The 20,954-nt window shown below is 42.5% G+C and overlaps 1 protein-coding gene across 2 annotated transcripts; it reads left to right on the forward strand.

Moving 5' to 3' along the window:
- The first annotated feature begins 285 nt into the window (after positions 1-285).
- On the forward strand, positions 286-20,238 carry LOC147208801 (uncharacterized). Of its 2 annotated transcripts, none has more exons than XM_086100639.1 (18): positions 286-519; positions 2,772-2,951; positions 3,852-4,048; positions 4,128-4,231; positions 4,938-4,999; positions 5,127-5,376; positions 6,152-6,345; positions 7,030-7,155; positions 8,078-8,206; positions 9,909-10,031; positions 10,553-10,688; positions 11,607-12,859; positions 13,677-14,267; positions 14,918-15,165; positions 15,507-15,567; positions 16,656-17,127; positions 18,260-18,391; positions 19,117-20,238. In XM_086100639.1, the coding sequence occupies exons 2-17, from the start codon at positions 2,790-2,792 to the stop codon at positions 18,376-18,378; spliced, it is 4,227 nt and encodes a 1,408-aa protein (XP_085956765.1). In that variant the 5' UTR covers positions 286-519; positions 2,772-2,789; the 3' UTR covers positions 18,379-18,391; positions 19,117-20,238. The 2 variants fall into 2 exon arrangements, with proteins under 2 accessions (XP_085956765.1, XP_085956754.1); XM_086100628.1 differs by having other exon boundaries at positions 286-515.
- Positions 20,239-20,954: the final 716 nt, after the last annotated feature.

Below are 20,954 nucleotides of genomic sequence, written 5' to 3' on the forward strand. Positions count from 1 at the left end.
TAATGAGAACTATGAGCCTGTATAAATTGAAGATAATCTTTTACTGTATATGAAAATGGGAAAAAAGGGGCGGGGACAAAAACTAATTTCGCCAAATTGAGGCCATTGGGTTCAATCAGTCGGTTTGTCCAGTCCGGCCCGCATCTGTTGACGCAAGCAGTCACGCAACACTTCCACATCTGTCCACGAGAGACCACCCGAGCTTGTGTTTGAACCACGAGGACCTCCCGCCCAAAAAATGACTTTCCTAGTACGTCACTAAACCCCGCCCTGCCTCGTGTCACAACCTCTTTCTGGCTCTCCTGTCCGCTTGTCAGCTGCACGCGACGCGCCGCATCCATCTGTTACCTGTTATCTTGTGAGGGAAAACAGCAATACCAGACGACAACGAACGGACGTTGTAACCCTCCAATTTGGACTCGAAAGCAGGGCGTTTGTTTCTACACCGGAAGGCGACGAGGCGTGAAGCTGTCTGCCCGTTGGCGCCCTTTTGTCGACTCCTCGAAAAGTGGATGGTCCGTAAGTAGAATCTTTTCGTGTGTGTATGTATGTGTGTGTGTGTGTGAGTGTTTTGTAGCCTTTAGCATACGGCAGCTCCTTCGACATTGTCACTCATGACAGATCGCCAGTGGTTATAATGCCAAACATATTTTATTTACACTTAATGGGAAACTATAACCAATGGCCGTCACTCGGCTTTTGTCACCCAGGCCGTCGCTGACTGTAGCTCGTGATCAGCTGCCGAGTTGGGGGGTGGGGGGATCAATGTCCAGCTGCTCATCTCTGCCTACTCCCGTCACACAAACACACACACATATTCCTATAAGGGGTGGGACAAAGTCAGTACACACTCCTTTAAATTAACTTAAAGAAGGGTATAAAAGGAAGGATGTATAAAAAGTATATCTGATGAATGAAACTTGGACCAATGTTGTGAAAGGAAGGAAGGCTGGATAAAGGACAAAAGAATGTTACGAAGGAAAGTTGGAAAAAAAGGATGAAGGAAAGGGAGAGGCCTAATCAAACAGGTGGAAGGAAGGAGGGATGTATAAAAAGAAAGATCAAGTTCGGGAGGTTGAATGAGGGATAGATGGACGTATAAAAGGAAGGAAAGATGCTAAGACAGAAAGACTGCTCAAGGAAGGACACATGAAGGAAGGAAGAAAATAAAAAATGAAAAGGAAGCAAGGAAAGCGGGAGGAAGGACGGTTGAAGGAAGGAGGGATGTATGGATGGAATTAAAGAAGGAAGCAAAAAAGTAAAGAGGAATAAAGAAAGGAGAGAATGAATGAATGAATGTAAGAAGGGTGGAATGAAGGAAGCAAAGGAGACAAGGATGAATGTAAAAATTTGAATTTGACTTTTATTTGGTCTCCCATAGGAGAAAAGCCCTCTGTGCTGCTACATGCATTGGGCAATACATACCACATACAATACACAACATAACATTGGGCAATACATACGGTGCAGGACAATATGTACTCTACACACATTGGACAATACATTACAGGCATATGCACACCACACTCTGCCCTCATGTCCTCCTGCTTGTCTGTCTGCCTCCATCTAATTGTTTGTTAATTAAGATGATAGCCTGCGGTATGAATGAGTTTTTATATCGTTTTAATTTGCAGAGAGGAGTCCGATACCTCCTTCCTGAGTTTAGGAGCTTGAATTGGGAGTGTAGCACATGTCGAAAATGTTGTTGGCCTGTTGAATAACGGACTGGACATATATGTCCTGGGGAGCAGGGGGTGGGGGTTGTCTTCACCAAAAGGGACGACAAAAGAAGAAGTGATAGTATGAAAGGGGACACTTGCTTTAATAACTGGCTTTTTTTCCTCAACATAAATTATATTTTTAATGCAATTGTCCTTTATCCAAACAGACAAAATGCAGATTGGGGAGCCCATCTGTTGGGCATTAGAAGCTGAGAGTCTCGGTTTAAGTCCCACTGGTGACAAAAAAAAAATGTTGCAATGAGTTGGGGGGGAGAGATGTTTGGGAACTACTGGTGGTCCTCTACCCATTTAGTCCTATTTAAGGGCAAGCTTCTCTTGTGTCATGTGCACCAAAATCCCCTCATGGGGATTAAAAAACAAAAACAGTGCAGTCTGAAGTCAATTATTACTTGATGTATTGTTATGGACAGTTGTCATTCCTGAGTATTGCGAGCATTGCCTCGGGGCAGAAGGACATTAAATCAAGTTGACAATGATTCTCTTAACAGGTTTGGTTAGGCTGTCATTTTTAAATCAGGCATTTCTTCATTCCCGCTTTGACCTTTTATTGCTGTTTACATGCGCAGGAATGTCCTTTCCAAGATGAGAAAGCACATTGTAGAGTGTCACACATCTGGAAATGTGTGATTTATTTTCAACCTCGAAATGCTTCAGTTGTTGTAAAACATTGAGTCACAGTTGTCCTGCTGGTGACAAGCCCGGAATGTCGTCCTTGGTGATCAATTCCATAACAACATAACAGATATCGGGAGGCAAAGTAGGAAGGATTCACTGTCCTGACACTCTCAACCACCAATAGCTTATGCAAAAGGCGTATACTTCCTGCTTCTGCGTCGCTCCCTTTCATTAACTCCAGCTGCTGCCTATTGGGATTCTGGCTACTCCAGGTGCTTGTGAGGGAGGTGCTACATTAAACTAATCCAGTGGTTCTTAAAATTGTGTTGCTTTCATGTGTTAGCCCCCCTGGACTAAACAGACAGTTGCGGATAATATACACAAAGCTAAAAAAAAAAAGTGTTCTTTCAACAGGCCTAGGCAAAGAGAGCGATGAGCTGGGCCGAGGAGGACTGGGCCGCAGGCCTGTCCGGACGGGTTCTGCAAAAGGTGAAGGAACTGCAGACCCACCACGAGCGTCTGTCCAGAGAGAACAAGCAGAAGCAGCTGCAACTGGACAACATCCACGTTAGCCATGACAAGCAAACTGTCAAGGTACAAGCATCCGGTGTTTAGTGTTCCCCAAGCAACCTGAGCAGTAATTGTCAAAGTGTGGTACGAGGGCTCCCCATAGTGGTGCATGAAAGAATTACCAAATTAAATACAAAAAACTTACAACACTTGAAACGTGAAGTGAGAGATGCCACTCTTAATTTTTAATTGTAATTTCCCCATTGTGGGACAAATAAAGGATATCTTATCTTATCTTAATCGATTATGATATTAATTTTAACTACAGCACCCGTCTTTTACTGATGTACGGCAACAGTAAATAATGCATTGTGCTGATTACAGGGTTACCATTAACGCTCCGTTTCATTTATCTATTTATTTTCGGATTTGAAAAGTGCTAGGGCGGCTTGGTGGTCGAGTGGTTCGCGCGTCGACCTGACAGTGCAGTGGTACCGGGTTCGATTCCAGCTCCGGCCTTCTGTGTGTCTCCCCGTGCCTGCGTGGGTTTTCTCCGGGTACTCCGGTTTCATCCCACATTCCAAAAACATGCAGGGCAAGCTGATTGAACACTCTAAATTGTCCCTAGGTGTGAGTGTGAGGATGGTTGTTTGTCTCTGTGTGCCCTGCGATTGGCTGGCAACTGGTTTACGGTGTCCCCCGCCTACTGCCCAAAGACAGCTGGGATAGGCTCCAGCATGCCCCACGACCCTTGTGAGGATAAGCGGATCAGAAAATGGATGGATAAAAAGTGTGATTCAGTGCAGTTATTTCACAATAGTTGTCTGCCTGCCAAAATACCCTGGCTTGATCTTGAAATGTCATTCTTTTCACAAGGGCGCACATTAAAAGAATTCACAAGGGGTTTTCAATGGAATTTGGGTGTTGATGTCGGTACGTTATCACAATGTCGCACAGTTCATCATTTCTTCTGGAACTTTCTAGTATGAGGAGGTGCGTGTGGAGCTCCACGCGGTGCGCAGGGAGCTCCAGAGTGCCCGTGAGGAGGCTCAGGTGGCAGTGAACGGCGGGCATCGCCTCACCCAGGAGCTTCAAACCAAACAGGCCCAAGTCTGCTCTTTGCAGGGCCAGCTCGAAGCCTCCCGGACCCTCAACAACAAACTCACCCAGGAAATTAAAAGGTGCAGCGCAAGCAGGTCAAATTAATGAGGTGATGTAACTAAAGATGAGTTCATTGACAATCATGCCCGCTCCTTGCAGGCTGGAGGCAGAGCTAGAGAAGCTGCAAAACAGCAACAGATCTGCGGATAGCACTCCTTTCTCCACACCCTGCTGGAGTACAAGTTCACCATGGGAACACCACGGTACACCCCTCAAACTGACCACGAGTCCTGAGATACTGATTTTTCCACAAACTGTTGTGGGTAAAGCAACATGTTGCCCAGCCACAGAGATAAGATGACTGAAAAGGAAGCCAGGAATTCATTGCTTCTTTTGGCAATCTCCAGATACTCGGCTTTGATTTAAATCCAGTTGCTTGTGCCAAAACAGTTTTGATGGCTTCATTGCCTCACTTGAGAACCTCTCGCTATATTACTTTACACAGTGCGGGCTTGAGGTAGCTTTTTATTTTTCTTGGAAGCTGTCTGTACTTTTTGGGTCTTGTTATTTGCCTTTTCCCCTCTTAAGATGATTGTTTCAGACTCATTTTGGCTGACTTATGTATGGGCTGATTTTGTAATTACCATATGACGTGACTGAGACGTGCAGTTTTTACCTGATTGTACCTGTAACATCTTTTCGACACTGTCAAAAATATAAGAATAGTTTTGGTTCAGTCTCTCGGTGCTCCCGCTGTTGTAATGCCTCCATAGTGACATGAGAGGTGACATCCCAGGTGGTGACAAATCCCAGAGCTCCTCTTCTTTCCCAGGCCCATTGTCCCTGTGGACTGAGATGTCTTGCCTCTTCCGTACTGAGACCACTTCTCTGTCTTCATTCCTCTTCTGGTTGAACGACTCATTCGTTCCTAACAGGCTCTGTTCCAAATGCTTTGTTTTTGTCCTTCAGGGAGCCGAAAGGATGAGAGGACGGTGCAAAATGAGGAATCGCGCAGCTCCCCACCCATCCGAGTAAGTACGAACATAATGTGCTGTTGAGTTACATAAATAGATTGTGCGAGAGCCTCTAACGTGTGAGTGTTTACTTTTGTTTAGTTAGTTTGGCTGAAAAACCTTCGTCATCTGTGTCCTGTTTCAGCTGCGGCTCCAGTTCCCCGACGCTTCAGCTGCCTCGTTGCCGCGGCAACCCAAGACCACGCCCCGCAGCCGCCCATCTAACCAATCCGACTCTTTCGCCACTCCCTTGGCTGCGTTTCCGTGGGAGCGGGACGACCCCAGGCCAGCGGCCAGGAGAGCATCTCCGTCATCTCCCCAGACGCCCGCTGCTGACCACCGGTCAAAGAAGGAGGCACCCGAGAGGGAGAAAGACCTCAGCCCACAAGCAGACAGTGAGTGTCGAAAAGTACAACCACAAAAGTGCTCAGCAGGCTCAAAAAGGCGGTCAGAAAATATACCCAATTATCATTTGGACAGTTTACTGGAGACGTGCACCCGTGCCTTGAGAGACAAGTGATCCGGGAGTTTTCATTGTGAGAACTGTGAGCTTACATTAAAACAGCTGACTTGAAATAATCTTAGCTACAAAGTACATGAACACGTTTTATATAGAGATCACATTTTTTGCCGCACGCTCCTACAAGCGTCCTTTTCTTGAGTGGCCGTCTCTCCGCACAGAAAAGTGCTGTTGCAGTGTTTACCTAAGGTGTGTGTGTGTGTGTGTGTGTGTGTGTGTGTGTGTGTGTGTGTGTGTGTGTGTGTGTGTGTGTGTGTGTGTGTGTGTGTGTGTATGTGTATGTGTATTATAGTCCCAGCAAGATACTGGTAAGATAAAACCTACTGCATGTTTTCTCAGGTCAGAAACAGCTCCTCTTACGTCAAGCTAGGTATGTCGTGCTACTGTTATACCTGAGGGATAAACTGCCTCCAGTGGTTGTAACAAAGAACTATTGATCTCTGTATATGGGACACATCACAATCATCAATGAATACATTTGCAATGCTGGTGCACTGTTTGCACTATTTGGCACTGGATCCTGTGTCAGTGCATTCAGTGGACACATTTTTTTTCTTTTTTTGCAATGAAGAGATTTTTTTTAATAGCCAGCACAGGAAAACACATGAGTAATTCTCGCCCATAATCCGAGTCTCTGTTCCGTCCGGCAGCGTTTTTGTCACAAATGCGGCGTCATACGGCGTCTCTGGAGGAAGAGCTGAGTGTGAAGGCGGAGACGCTGAAGTCACTTCACGACGAAATGGCACAAGGCAAGAAGAAGATGGCCTCCACAGAGCTCAGCCTGCAGAGAGCGCACAACGAACTCAGTGTGGCGCACGCACGAATCAGTCAGGAGAGCGAACGGGTAACAACAATTGTACTCCGAGTACTACAGTAATCCCTCGTTTATCGCGGTTAATGGGGACCAAAACCACCCGCGTTAAACGAAAATCCGCGAAGTAGCGTCCAATTAACATAAACAGGTAAAAAAAAATATTTTTTTTTAAGTCCGCAAACAGTCCGCGAGAACATAGAGCAACATATACAGTACTGTACTCCATGTATATGTAAAAAAAAAAATATATATATATATACTGTATATTTTTTAATATGTTTGAAAAAAATCCGCGATGCCCTGAACCCGCGATAAACCAACCGCGAAGTAGCGAGGGATCACTGTACTTGCAGTGGCTCTCCGACTCTGTTCGTGTCATCATTCAGTAGTTATCCTTTCATTTGTTAAGTCCATTGTTTCTCCTCTGAAAAGAGAATATTTCCCTCTGTACTATTTTCCCAAGCTTTCAAGGTATTTTGTTTGTAAAAACATCCCCCTTGTCCCACCAGGGGCTGTAAAACAATCAAGAGAAAATGTCTGAATAAGCTGAGGTTAGCACAATACTCCGTTAGTAGTGTCTTTGTTTGCCCATTTCCAAATATTCTATAGTGACTCCTTGTCAAAGTTAGTCAAGTTATTGTTTGACTCTGCAACCAGTTTCTGGAATAAAGCTCAACAGAAATTGAATGGATGGGTACTTTATGCCCTTTGCAGGCGTTGGGAGCCGAGCAGAGGCTCAAGCAGCTTCAAGAGGAGCTCAAATGTCAGCGGCAGAATGCTGAGAGCAGTCGACTGCAGCACCAACAGCGCACTAAGGAGCTGGACAAGCAGCATCAGCGGGTGAGGTGTACTGGGGAATAAAGTAGGTCTCACTGTTGCTGCTGCTGAAGACAGCGGTGTCCGGGGTCCCATTGCCAAAATATACTTCAAATCACATTTGAACCAGCCCACAATGCGATTCAAAATGATAATCAGTCTGTGCTAATGAAGGATGAGAATATTTCATGTTGAGATGCACACATTCCAACGATTTGGGCAATTTCAAATGAAACAAATGTCGCAAACCAGTTAATTGATGATCAAAATAAATATTGATTAGTTTGATAATTAATCAGGAGTGATCGATTAATCATTGCACAACTATTGTCAAATTAAACATAAAAGAGGATTAGACATTTTCTGTTCAAACCAACCTCACAGCTTTGCACAAGATATCACACTGAATCCTTTAAGCTTGACGCAAATAAACAACGTAAAATGCCACAAATGCGCTCACGAGTAGCATCACAGTTTTCCACTCCTTTAAAGTAACCGATATTTGAACACAAACAGTGGAGCATCTCATGTAGACAAACGGGGGAAAAAAGACAGTTCTCAAAGGCATAAATTCCTGATACTATTTTGCCACACTGAGCATTTGTGACAGTCTCCCTCATTTACTTTTTTTGCATACTTTTTAATTTTGTCAATACTGTATGTTTCTACAAAGTGTAATATTATAGCAAGCTATTTAACAGAAAGTTGTGACATAGCAGTTTTTCAAAGTAACTACAGCACACAACTCAAAACATTTTAGGGATAATGGGCTTCAGGGTGAAATTTCAGGGCCAAACTGAAATACATTCTAATCTTTACAAGTGAACTTAATATGACACATTGATGCCTTTCTGTGACTCTTCCAGTCTCTCTCTATCACTGACGACAAGAGATGACACCAAAAAATCCTATATGTTGCGTCACGCGCTTGTTGGCTTGCGTTTAGGATCTGTTGGAGCTTCAGATGGAAAAGCAGTGCATGGAGAAGCAACATCAACAGGAACTGAATAAACTCACCCAGGAGCTGCAGCAGGCCAGGACACTTCACAATGCCCTGCAGGCCCAAGCTGACAAGGTGAGAGGCTAGTTAGTCCTCCGCTAATGCTGTAATGCCTCAAACACAAATGCTCCTGCATCAACAGCTTATTGTCTGGTGCTGTTTTCTGCTTATCTTTCCACACGTTTTCTCCCTCCCCAATTATCTGTGGCAAAGGTCAATAAACTTATCTTGCGTCGTCACCCAAGCTTGCGTCTTTCCTTTGTACTCGCTCTCTTATTCACTATCGCTCACTCTCGCTTTGTGTTTTCCTTCCACCTCCTCTAATTACTGCTCGTTCCCTTTCCTCTTCTCACTGTTTCTTTTCCCCAGTGGAAAGGTTGAGCGGCCAAGGTAAAGTAAAGGCGCAGAAAAGCATTGTGTTTGGCAGTGTGACGTCAAAACATAACTCATTGTCGTTCTCAGCACGACATGTTAAGGCATGCCAGAATGGTGAAGATGTAATATCAGCATGACCAATCTTGTGATTTACTTTGCTATTACTTATATATGTTGTCACTGTCTGACATAGCCCTCATTTGTCCCAACATGGGCAAATTAATATATTTTCACAAATCAACACTGTTATTTTCTGTTATTGTTACGCATTATTAACCAATTCAAAGTGTTGACAATAGCTTGAGAACAGACCTCTGAACTCTCGAAGTGTCCAAGAAGTGTCATTAAACTCCGCCTCTTCTCTCACAGCATTATGTCGCCTCAAGATCGAAACTCTGGATAGTTTTTTTTTCTTTTTTTGACACTATTAAACAAAAATAATAAGCCTATTTTGTTGCAAATGGAAAGCCGTAATGCTTCACTTTCAGGAGGAGGTCATCAGAGTCATTTCTGCTTATTAGATGGCTTACTCAGCTCATTGTGATAATTATTGCATCACTCTTGTCTCTAAAACTTTTGAAAAATGAGTTTAGGAAGATGCTATTTGCTTCTTTTGTACAAAGGTTTTTTTTTTAATCTGGTTGGGGTCGGTGTGAGTGCAGACTCTGATGTTCTACCATTTCAATCACTGACAACATAATAAATCAACGTATATTCCAGCCTATTTAACATTAGTATTGTAATGAAGTGTATGATAAAATACCAGCTTGAACGATGTGGCGCTTGGTTTGTTTTAAAGAAGTGAGGATTCCGCCCGACAGCAACAATATAAAGGAATGCTGAGTGTAGGGAAAACTAACATCAGCACCAAGGTGAAGGTTAGCCTGTGGATGAATGTGGAAGACTCTTTCAACATTAATCACCCGCTTTCATTGTTGCTCTTGGAACTAATGTGGCTGCATGAATGTGGTCTCACTCTTATTTGTTTTTGTTTTCTCAAAGTAAGTATTTGCAAAACAGGAAATAAACACCTTTTGTGTCACTTTACAATATTTACATACTTAACAATGACTAAATATTGTTGATTTCAGCACACAATAACACGCAGATAAAATATTGATGTATTTGACACAAGGAGAATACCACAATTGGCTTTATTTCCGCGACCAAACTGTTTTTTCATTTTCGTTCCATTCAGTTCTTGTCTCTGATGTCTAATTGGTCTCCTGCATTTGTTCTTGCACCTGCCCTCCTCATTCACATCTACAGTAGCCATTCATTATTGTTCTCTCTTTTATTGAAGCCTTTTTCACATTGTGCTCACACCTTCTACTTCTTTTTTTTTTTTTTTTTTTGTAGTTGTAGTAATCAAGTACCTGATGCCTAATTTCCCCCATCTCAGCTGTCTCAACAGAAGCTGATGCTGGAGAAAGAGTTGGAGTCTTTGAAGGAGAAAGTCAAATTCACAGAGGGACAGCTGCAGGAGAGCCAGAAAAAGGAGACACAAATACAAGCAGAACTGAGGGTAAAAGACAATAACGCCCATCCAAAATGGTCTGCGCACATCTATTATGCATTAACTGGACAACCAGAACTTTGTAAATTTTTAAACACAGCACTCTTAATGTACCATATGTGCATCCAGGAGATGTATTAAGTGCGTATTAAATAAATAATGGTAGGAAATCGTGCCTTTTATTTCCGATATATTTATGATAATATTTGGTAATGATTTCTCCACAGTAAAAAAAATAAATCCTCAGTTCACTGTTGAGGAAATAAAAACAGGTGTAAAAATTGTGTTTTGCAATTCTACAACATTAGGCACAATCAATAGGAAGTCAACAAGGATTGGATCCAGAATTCAACCCTGAGTCTGTTAAATAGATTTTCATACAACAAATTGTGTAGGCTGACTGCATTCAGCTCCAAGAATATAATACCCACTTAGTTGTGCGATACTGAGTGTCATTCGATACGGACGGGGGGGCTCAAGCATAGCTTAGTCACTAACAGGCTTCAATTCCCTTTGTTTACATTTGTTAGGAGGTGAGGCTTGATGCGGAGGCTGTGGCAGCAAGTCTGGAGCAGAGCAAGAAGAGAGAGCGAGCGCTAGAGGAAGACGCGAGCAAACTGGCAGAAGAGCGAGCGGATGCTCTTCGTCTTCTCAAAGAACTGCACGGTGCACCAAGTACACTCACTGTACCCGAGAGTCAAAGAATAATGTACATAACCCAACACAGGTTTTTTGGCTGACTACTGTCTCCCTGCGCCGGGTTGTAACATAAAGGGGTTGAGTCCCATCCATACTATAAAAAGCTTTTGATATCATCGGTATAACCTATCACAGACTCTTTCAAGTCATTTAAGTTAAATTTTGGTTTCAGGCAGAATAAATGTATGATGTGTTGTATTTAATGAAAACAAACCAAAAAAAAAGAAATGTTTTACCATTTTTGCCACCTGCTGGTTGAGAGGGAAGAAATTTCATCTGTGCTGTATGTTACACATACATACAGCTGTATGTTACACATACATACAGCACATTTGGCAATAAAGTTGTATTCAATTCAATTCAATAGTCTAAAATGTACTCATTGTTTTGCTTCTAGAGGGAGAATCCTGTTTTTTATTCCTTTAAATTCCAAATCTTAAATGTAATGTTAATGTATTCAATTTAAATAAAATTAAATACACGTAACGACCAGTCAAAGGGCGAGTACCGGTACATGTTTTAGGGACACCCTGCAAATGTATGTGACTCAAATTATAAAAAGGAAAAAAAAAAAATTCTTTATTTGCAATGAAATTCACTCCTTATGAAAACGAATGACTAAAACACTATATAAATTCATACATCTATTATCCAAGCCGCTTCTCATGAGGGCTGCCGGTGTGCTGGAGCCCCTGAATTGGTTGCCCACCAATCGCTGGGAACATCAAGTGTTGAATTAACCTACCTATGTTTTTGGAAAGTGGGAGGAGGTAACCGGAATACCCGGAGAAATCCCACGCAGGCATGGAGTTAGCTGCAGGGGGAGGGGGGAGGGAAAAAAAGCTATAAAATCACTCATGTGCTATGGTTTGTTTTGTACTTCAGAACAAAAAGCTGCAGCTCTCCCAGATTGCACACCGCTTGTCCCGATTTGCACTGTTGGACAGAGCTTCTCATCTCAACTCTCCTCGCACCACACTCGACCATCTGCGTACACCAAGAGGCCTTCCACCCCACGAGCTGAGCCGAGGGTGCTGAAACAAGAGGAAAAGGTCCAGCACAGGGCAGAGATTTCCGTGTCATACCCACCTGACAGAGAGCCCGGAGAAGGCATTGATTCTGAGCACATCACTGCAGACACTGAGTGTTCCTACCAAGGAAGAAACTATGAGGAGAAAGAGTCCTCGATGTCTAACAATGCCCCTGCTAAAGTGGAGAAAGACACAATCATTCTCAATAATCTGAAGTCTGAACAGACGACATGCAGCAATGACCTCCAGAGGGAGAACGCCTCATTGCGTTCGGAGCTGTGTGACGTGCGCGAAGAGCTTCAGAAGCGACTGGATGACCTGGAAGTCCAACGACGCGCTGAAGTGGAGGCCAAGACGCGTCTGAAACAGCTCCGGCGTAAACACGCCAGCCAGGGTGCGGAAAGAGAGGAGCAGGACAAACAATGGAAAGCTCAGTTGGAGAGGGAGAAGAGCGAGAACGACAGGTTGAGGGAGACCTTGACAGCTTTGGAGAAAAGGGAGGAACAGAACGGGACCGGGCAGACACAAGAGGACCGAGAGACGGAAATAATGCAGCTTACCTTCCAGCTGAAGCGGCAACTTGGGGAAGTGAAAGTGCAACTGGCTTTAGAACAAGAAAGGAGAGAGAGAGAAAACGACGAGCTGACTCAAATTACTGCCGCTGAGAGAGAAGCAAAGGTAGAATTGAGCACCAGGCTGGAAGAACTCACAGCTCAGCTCGCTGAACTGAAGAGCAGCAAAGATGAAGAATCTCTACTAGGTGATAAATTGGTAGCCAACGGGCCACTGACATGCCCGACACTCCACAGTGACAGACGCCATTCCAACGTCACCGTCTCTGACAACCAGGTGCCATCACCGGAGCATGATGCCCACTTCCGCCAATCGACCCATCAGTTCAGCACACTGGCAACACAACAGTCTCAGCTGTCACAAACGGGGCCAGTGGCCTCACATTTGAAAGACATCCCTTCCCATCATATCCCCAAGGACGAGACGGTGTCCTCCGACCTCATCAGGGAGATTGAACGACTGAGGGCAGAAAATGCACAGGAGACGGAACGTGCTGAGCAGCTCCAAATTAAATTGACTGCCCTTCAAAATCAGGTAAAGGAATAAGTTCTCAAATACAAATTCAGATCTTACTTACACCTGCGACCACTTAAAGTGCCTCGGGTTTACCCTAATTTTCAGATGTACTAGTAGTCTTTTCAAATACCCTCCGCCTTGTCTAAGGTCCCAGGTGGTCTACAAGAAAATCATCCGACCACAACAAAATCTCTTCAACCCGTCAAAAAATTGTAATGGCCCAGTGAAGCCACGGCCAAACTTATTGACCATTACTCCAAAAGGCATGTTTGACCAAACGCATAAGAACACCATATCTAGCTTAAAGCAGCATGGTGGTGGTTTTTATTCAGCTGGAGCTGCTCAGTTAAGGTGGAGAGAATTATGAGCAGGTGAAAATAGAAGTCGGTGTCAAAACAAGTACCGGTAATAATAATCCATACATACTACATGTAGAATGTACAAAAAAAAGTCAGAAAAGGCCTACTTGAGTAATTGAACTTAAAATGGTTTGACCTGTGTGGCTTAGCATGGGTTTGAAAGTGATTGGTTTATTCTCAACCCAGCCCCATACATAGTTATAAGAGGGTGTGAACACTTGCGCAACCACATTATTTCAGTTGATTCAACCGCATTATTTCAGTCGGCCTGTTTTACTTTTACATTACCGCTGCTTAAATACCTAAGTTGAATCAGCACGACTTTTAACAGTGTTTTTTTACCCAAGTATTTCTATTGTTATACCTCTATTTATTTACAGCGTGTGAGTACTTTTTACGTCCTCTTTTTTTTTTTTGTCACTTCATTGCAAGACTTTTTCCACTTCTTCATGCGTTACTAATCTTCCCCCTCTCAGTTGACCAGTCAGACCAAGCAGCTGACCTTGGGCTTTGAGAAGCAGAGCCAGTATGTCTCCGGACTTCTCGCTGAACTGCAGGAGAAGGACGGCGCCCTCCTCTGCCAGGGAGAAGAACTGCGACGCTGCATTCAAGAGCTGGATGCACTCAAGGACAATATAACAGGAGAGCACGGGGGAGCGGGAAGAAAAAAGGACATTTGCGAGGTGGAGATTGGAGGCCTAATGGAGGATGCTCTTGACTCACTGAGTCCTTTAGAGCCCCTATCAAATCGTAAAACAGAGTTTTCTGTCACTTCAAATCCCAATGACGCGAGCGATGTAGCGATTCAGCCACATGGCTTCGAAGGCTCTGAAAGGACTCAAAGCATCAATGGCGTTGCTGCGTGCGATCCAGATAACAGACAACCATTGGTGGTTGCTTCCCGACCTCGTCACCATGAGGATCAAGTTCTCAAACAAAGTACGCAGACTCGCATCCCGTCAGACTCGGGATGTGTGGTCTTGTCGACCATGCCCGGTGTGTCACATGACATCACTTCAGCGATGGGAAGCAGTCAGGATGAGATCATCAACAAGCTGCAGACACAGGTATCCGTCCGTAGCTTGAGGGTGAAGAGACTTTTAAAATTTCTGGAAATTGTAGAACTTAAAACATCCCGTACGATGCATTTTTTCCATAACGAAATGCTCGAGAGTTGCAAAGAACTGCAATTATTTCTACCACACAGGTGGTAGAAATAATTGTTCCATCGAACAGTTCCATCGAGTGCACGTCAGAACGACACTAAAAATGCACTGCTTTTCAAGAAACGGTACGAAATTGTGGAATGAACTAACACTGAAACTTCTAAATATTAAATCACGCTCACTTTAAAAAAAAAAAAAAAAAGAAATCCTTTCTGGAAAAATATCTACCCTGATGATCTCTGTTATTCACGCCTGATGAAGGAAATATTCATATGCCTGAATGATCAAAATTTATATCGAATGCTGGTATTGTGAGATGGCTTAATTTCATACGCTTTGCTTGGCCCCATCATTTTTAATCGCTACATAGTTTGGCATTTTTAAATCTCAGTGTGTATGAAGACTGAAATAAAGTTAGAGAAGGCCAAACATTACATTTTGAGGGTTTCGGCTGAACTCTGCCATATTTCTTGGGCTCTGTATAATGTCCTTTATTCTGATTTATCATCAATAAAAAAAGTGTCCATTGAGTGTCTTCCCTCCCTGTCCAGGTGGTGGCGCTGCAGAGGGAGCTCCAGAAACTCACTGAGGTGGCCCAGCAGCAGGCTGAAGAGTTGGCCATCTGGAGACTGGCTTCTCAACCCTCCTCTGCGTTGGATCTGGTCCTTCCCAGGCAATCGGAAACACCAACGCAGTACAGCGCCGAAGATCAGAGCGCAGCGCTTGTCGTCAGAAGAGAGGATGAGGTGTTGCTCTCTTGCATCTCCAACAGGCTGCAAGGTCGCATGCTCTGCACCAGGTACAACAGACATATAATTACTACAGCACTTAAAGTAATTGTACTGCATAAATCTGGTTACACTCCCCTTTATTATGTTTATATACAATATCGTGCCAAATTTTTGTAAATTATTATTTATTATGGCGATCTTGGGAGCTGTAACCGGGCTCATGATACTAAAATCACGGTACCGCTGTACTTCTTTCTGTCCACGACATAAATGTATGAGATCAAATGCATGCTGTATCAATAATTCTGATCAATTAATATAGATCAACCCGTTAGATTACGCAAATGTTTTTTAACTATAAATGTTTCAATAGCTTGTGAATGTTTAATGTTTGTGCTTATACTTGCAGCATGCAACAGAAAAATATGCCAGAGAATTGCGTCCTCCATGCCCCGGCTGACATGAGCCAAGTAAGCTTCTTGGTTTCACACTCAAACACAAACACGCCTGCTCCTTAATGTGTTGCTCATTTTCAAGACTCCTTATAGTCAAAATATTTTGGGGTGATGAACTGTTAAAATTATTTATAGCATTTTACAGCTTTTCAAAAGATGTGTTATCATAATCCAGGTCTTTATTGGTGGCATGGAAAATGTCCACTGTTAAAAGTGTTCCAATTCAAATGAACCTTTTTTTATGCAAAGGCAGCTTTGCAGATCACATATCATACAATAACTCAATGTGCTTTACAAAAATAATTGAAGACATTTAAAGGCAAAGTCATAAAAAGCATCTTAATTACTAAAGTAAAAGAAGAAATGGTTTCTAACTCAGACTAAATCTTAGCTGAAATAAAATACAAACTTTAAACTACATGAATTACATGATTAAAACATTGAATGCTTTCTGAATTCTGAAATTATATTGAATGAATGATGTTTTGTTCACGTTTAATTGTTGAATTCAGCCCACTGAGCGTATATGTTGTCACGACTAATTTTGCTGTTATCCCCCCAAATTGGTTAACTAAAACATTTTTTAATTTTCATTCATGCTTCTCATTAAATGATGGCTTTATTGTAAATGAATTTAAATGTATTTGCAAAATATACATACTTTTAGTGATTTAGATCTTATTAAATGATTGCTTGATTAATTCTAAGTACTATACTAAGCTTACAAAATGAGAGAATTGAATTATTAAAATTAACTGTTTCATATAGCTCATGAAGTCATTTTTCTATTGTAACTAATGCCATAAATATATTCAGAAAATAATACATAAACTTAGTAATTTAGTTAAAGATGTACATTTTGTTCAATTGTATTTGTAATGGAATTGATTTTAAGCAATGCTCCAATGAACTATTTTGCTGATACATTTTAACCCCCCCCCTCCACCTTATCTGATGTCCATTTAAAAAAAAGGTGAACTGTGTCCCTTCAGCACACTCGTTTGCCCACCCCTTATTGAAGAAATGTGTCATCTATCCTGCTAGCCTCTGATGAAAACAAAACAGTCAGGTGATTTCATTGCTAGCATTCTCTTGTGATTCAGCCATCAGAACCGTGTTCAAGTACACACAAGCTTTCCGATCAACAAACGGCTCAGAAAGACGTCAGCAAAGTCTCTCCGCAAACTTCCGATGTCGACTCAAGTGGCTGGACAGCGACCAAACACTTGAGCATAAGCACCGACTGCCCGGCCATAAGTGTTAGCACTCAAACTGAGCAGCTGTGCCCTGGTGGCACTGAGTCGGCACCTGAGTGCCACTGTGTGCACACGCAGACTGATACTGGGACCGAGACAGAGGAGGAAGAGTTAGACGACGCTTCCCCTCACGTACCTCAAGCTGCGCCATCTGCGGGGCAAAAGACAGGCGACAAAATGCTCTTTTCCTCTTCCTTCCCCATCCCGGCCGACCCCGTGCGTCTGGCGGAGCGCATACGGCGAAACAGGACGCAGCTGTCTGCCGCTTTTGACGACACCGAATATGAACCCTACGGTCTCCCGGAGGTTGTCATGAAAGGTACGATTTTGTCTATATATAATCTGCAGCTGGGAAGGGGGGAAAACCCCCCCAAAAAACAAGCACCACCGTATAAGAATGGTTCACACGTCTGTCTCACAGTCCTGAAGTTCGGGGTTCAAATTCATCACTGACCTTTTGTATTCTGACCGTGCTTGTGTGGGTTTTCTCTGAACACTTCAGCTTCCTTCCACAGTCCAAAAACGAGACTTAAAATTGTAGCACAAAGTAAAGCAAATAGCACAATTCCATCCATAATTAATGCTTTCCAAAAAAGATTAATGGCTGTAGATGCCACACACAAAGCATTACATTTTGACGAAATGAAGCTACTCAACTCATTTCGGCATAGTTGCACATTGCGAACTTTGCACACATATGCCAGGAAATGGTGCAACGTACTACTTTTTTGGTCGAAAATTAAGCCACTCGTCTCACATCAACGGCTTCCCTTGGCACCAAGGTGCCACAAGATGGTGGCAAAGCCCTACTTTTGTCGAAATTAATATCCTCGACTTGCATTGTGCCCTGGCACCAAAGCTTTGTAGTCTAAATGAATCTCTTGAACTCACGTCAAAATAGTTTCTTCACACTAAAATGCCAGAAGATGGTAGCAAAGCACTAATTTTGTGAAGTGAAGCTTCTCAACTCATATCAACATAGTTCTTTGCCACTGTGCCACAAGATGGCAAAAAGTACAACTTTTTATCTAAATGAAGCTCCCTTCAGCATCGGTCATTGAACATAATATGGCACAAAATGGTGACAAAGCCATACTTTTGTCTAAATTAAGCTACTTATCTCACTTATAAATAAAATGTATTATTATTATTATTATTATTACTTCAAAATAGTTATTTTGCACCAAAAGGCCACAAGATGGTGGCAAAGAACCACCTTTGTATAAACTATGCTCCTTGGCTCATTTCAACATAATTTCTTGTTAACAATATGCCACAGGATGCAATAACAGCACCTTTATTGCTTTGTCTAAGTCAGCTGGGATGGGCAATATGGAGAATGGATGGATCGATCGATTGGAGAAATAACACATTTGACATCTTGAAATGGACTCCTCCCTTTTTTAGCTCCTCAACTAATTGATTACTCATGCCTGGTTTGACTTGTGCAGGTTTTGCAGACATCCCCACTGGACCTTCGTGCCCCTACATTGTGAGGCGGGGCTTGTTAGGGACTGCTGTTGTCCCCATCGCTCAGAAGGAGGCCAACCCGGAGGATGAGACGGATTGATTGGCAATCACAGGTATGGAACAATGAACACATCAGACGCTGATCAGAATGTCAAACAAAGGACTATTCTTCTAGAACAGAACTTAAATGAATCCAAAATATGTATTGCCATGATAATCATTATATTGCATCGTGTATCATGATAATTGAATGGGGATTGTGCTGCTTTTTCTGATGTGTACAACCAGGGTGCTGTATAATACATACTACATGTAGCTTTAACAATGAACATAGAAGTCACTTTTCTGCAGAGGATAAAGAATATATGCCCATAAATCTTGCTATGTAGGCTGTCAGCATGCATCGCTACCACTCGTGGTCAAATAGAAGTTGTTTTAAGGTTTTTAAGTACCGTAACATCAATGCTATTTTCATTAGCTTGTCATTTAGCCTTATGTGTTAGCATTAAGCTTATAGACCTTGGTAAAAGGTACACATGCGGTTTTGATTAAATACATGATATATACTGTAATCCTCCCTTTTTTACTTTTACTGTGAACTGCAAGTGGTATTATACACCTTCAAGCACCTTGCTACCTTTTCATGCTAGTCACCCAACTTTTGGCTTGCAACTCAAAATTATCTGTCTCGTATCTCAAAAAACTGACAAATGAGGTATGATTTAAAAAAAAAAAAAAAAGCTTTACAATGTTAATTTAAGTGGGGGGGGGGGGTGGATTCTTTGATCCCGACTTTCTCCACTGACATAACCGCTTTGGTGGTGTTGTGATTTTTCAGAGTCATTCCATGGTCACATGTGCAATCACTGGTGGAAATGATCGCCAGTGATGGACGGCGTGGGCACCCGGTGGGCTTGAACACAAACACACACACACGCACACCTCCACTGTGCGCCTGATGTTTTACTTACCATATTTCTAGTCTTGACAGTCATGACTTATGTTTAGCAATGCACCAAACGTCATTAAGTGATGATTTGTTGCTGTTTCTACACCACAGATCCCCCCCCCCCCCCCCTGCCTCCAAAGACATTATTTATGTTTATGTTTCACTAACTTTTCATGAACTCGTGGTGTGGAGCTGCGGTGAAGAAGTGACTTTTATTTTTTGCAAAAGAAGATGACTTTGTTCTGCCTTCAGGGCTGAAGGAGTCTTTGGAAAAATGTGAAATTTATGCTGTTGATTTCCTCGTGAAGCTTATTTATGGACACATGAATGTGTTTTAGCGAAGGGCAGGTGTTTAGGTAAATGCCTTATGTGAAAGTCTAGCGTGTGTGTAGGAGGTTAGCGATGTTTTTAAACACGTCTTTTTCTGGATTGTGTGTGTGTGTGTGTGTGTGTGTGTGTGTGTGTGTGTGTGTGTGTGTGTGTGTGTGTGTGTGTGTGTGTGTGTGTGTGTGTGTGTGTGGAGTAGTAGAGGGCCCGTCGGCGGCTAACCTGCTTTTCGCTCCATGTATGGTGATGTACAGCAAGCCAGCGCTCCTCTGGCGCTTTGCTTTTGATGCACTTGTCAGTCCGACCTGTTGTTGCAGAAAGCCAAGTCTGTGTTTTATGAGCACAAGATATGTTGTGTTGAAAGGGTTGTTGTCCAAGTTTAGCACGCTTCCCTCGAAGACTTGACCACTTTAGTTAAAGGCTTCGCTGCTGTGATTTACGTTTTAAAAAAAGATTTATTTATTTTTTTGGCTTATTTTTATTTAGATTTGCACAGATAGATTGGACTTTTACTCCATTGACTCAAGTCATGTCAGCGCACGCGCGCGCGCATTCGCATGTTTCCCCTTGGCCTCTGTGGGATGTGTCTTCTTTTTGTTCGTGATTGTGAACAAGGGATCTGCTTGTGAATCTTGCTGACTCTTCATGTGAATTTATTCCAAAATTAAAAGTTTCACAGTCCAACATCTGAACTCATTCCTTGAATGTGCAACATTGATTACTTGAAATTTCATGAGATTCCACCGGGAGGTATTGTACTGGCAAACACGCTTATGATTTCCCCTTACCACAGCCATTTTTTGTGTGTTTGTGAAGAAGGCCAGTCATAGATTAATTTGCAACGTTTACACACACACACATACATAATTCCAAGTGTGCCTTTTTACAATGTAAAGGCCAAGAAAATATTTTGAAGAAAATCTTTATTTCAAATATTCACAATAAAAACATTTTTATTTCTTTATTTTTGTGTTCAAATGTGACTTGGGTGACTTTGACCTGTGAACATTTTTGAAAGAAACCAAAACAACAGGAGGGTGCATGAATTTGTTAGCCTCCTAGCATAGTTGCCTAAATCATATTTGAACATTTTTCAGAGAATAATACTTGTAATTTGTAGCAATATTTTTTGGGGATTGATTTGGCCCAAGTAAGTTTAAAAATGACTGAGGCTGCTATATTATTAAGCGATTCAAATCTAGGAACACATTTTAAATGACACGATTTTCTTGTCAAAAAGGTCGTTGTAATACAGACTCCTCTACTATGTAGCACGACTATGCTCCAATTGTACATTATGGGTAAAATCAAACCCCCCCCCCCCCTGAAAAAGTGATGTTCCAAATAAAAAGACTGAGACATATGTACGGTACTTGTTGTGAATAAATAATCAATTCTAT

This window comes from Hippocampus guttulatus, chromosome 2 (assembly GCF_054856545.1).
Source record: "Hippocampus guttulatus isolate MCC_2025c chromosome 2, RoL_Hgut_1.0, whole genome shotgun sequence".
Classification (NCBI taxonomy): Eukaryota; Metazoa; Chordata; class Actinopteri; order Syngnathiformes; family Syngnathidae; genus Hippocampus; species Hippocampus guttulatus.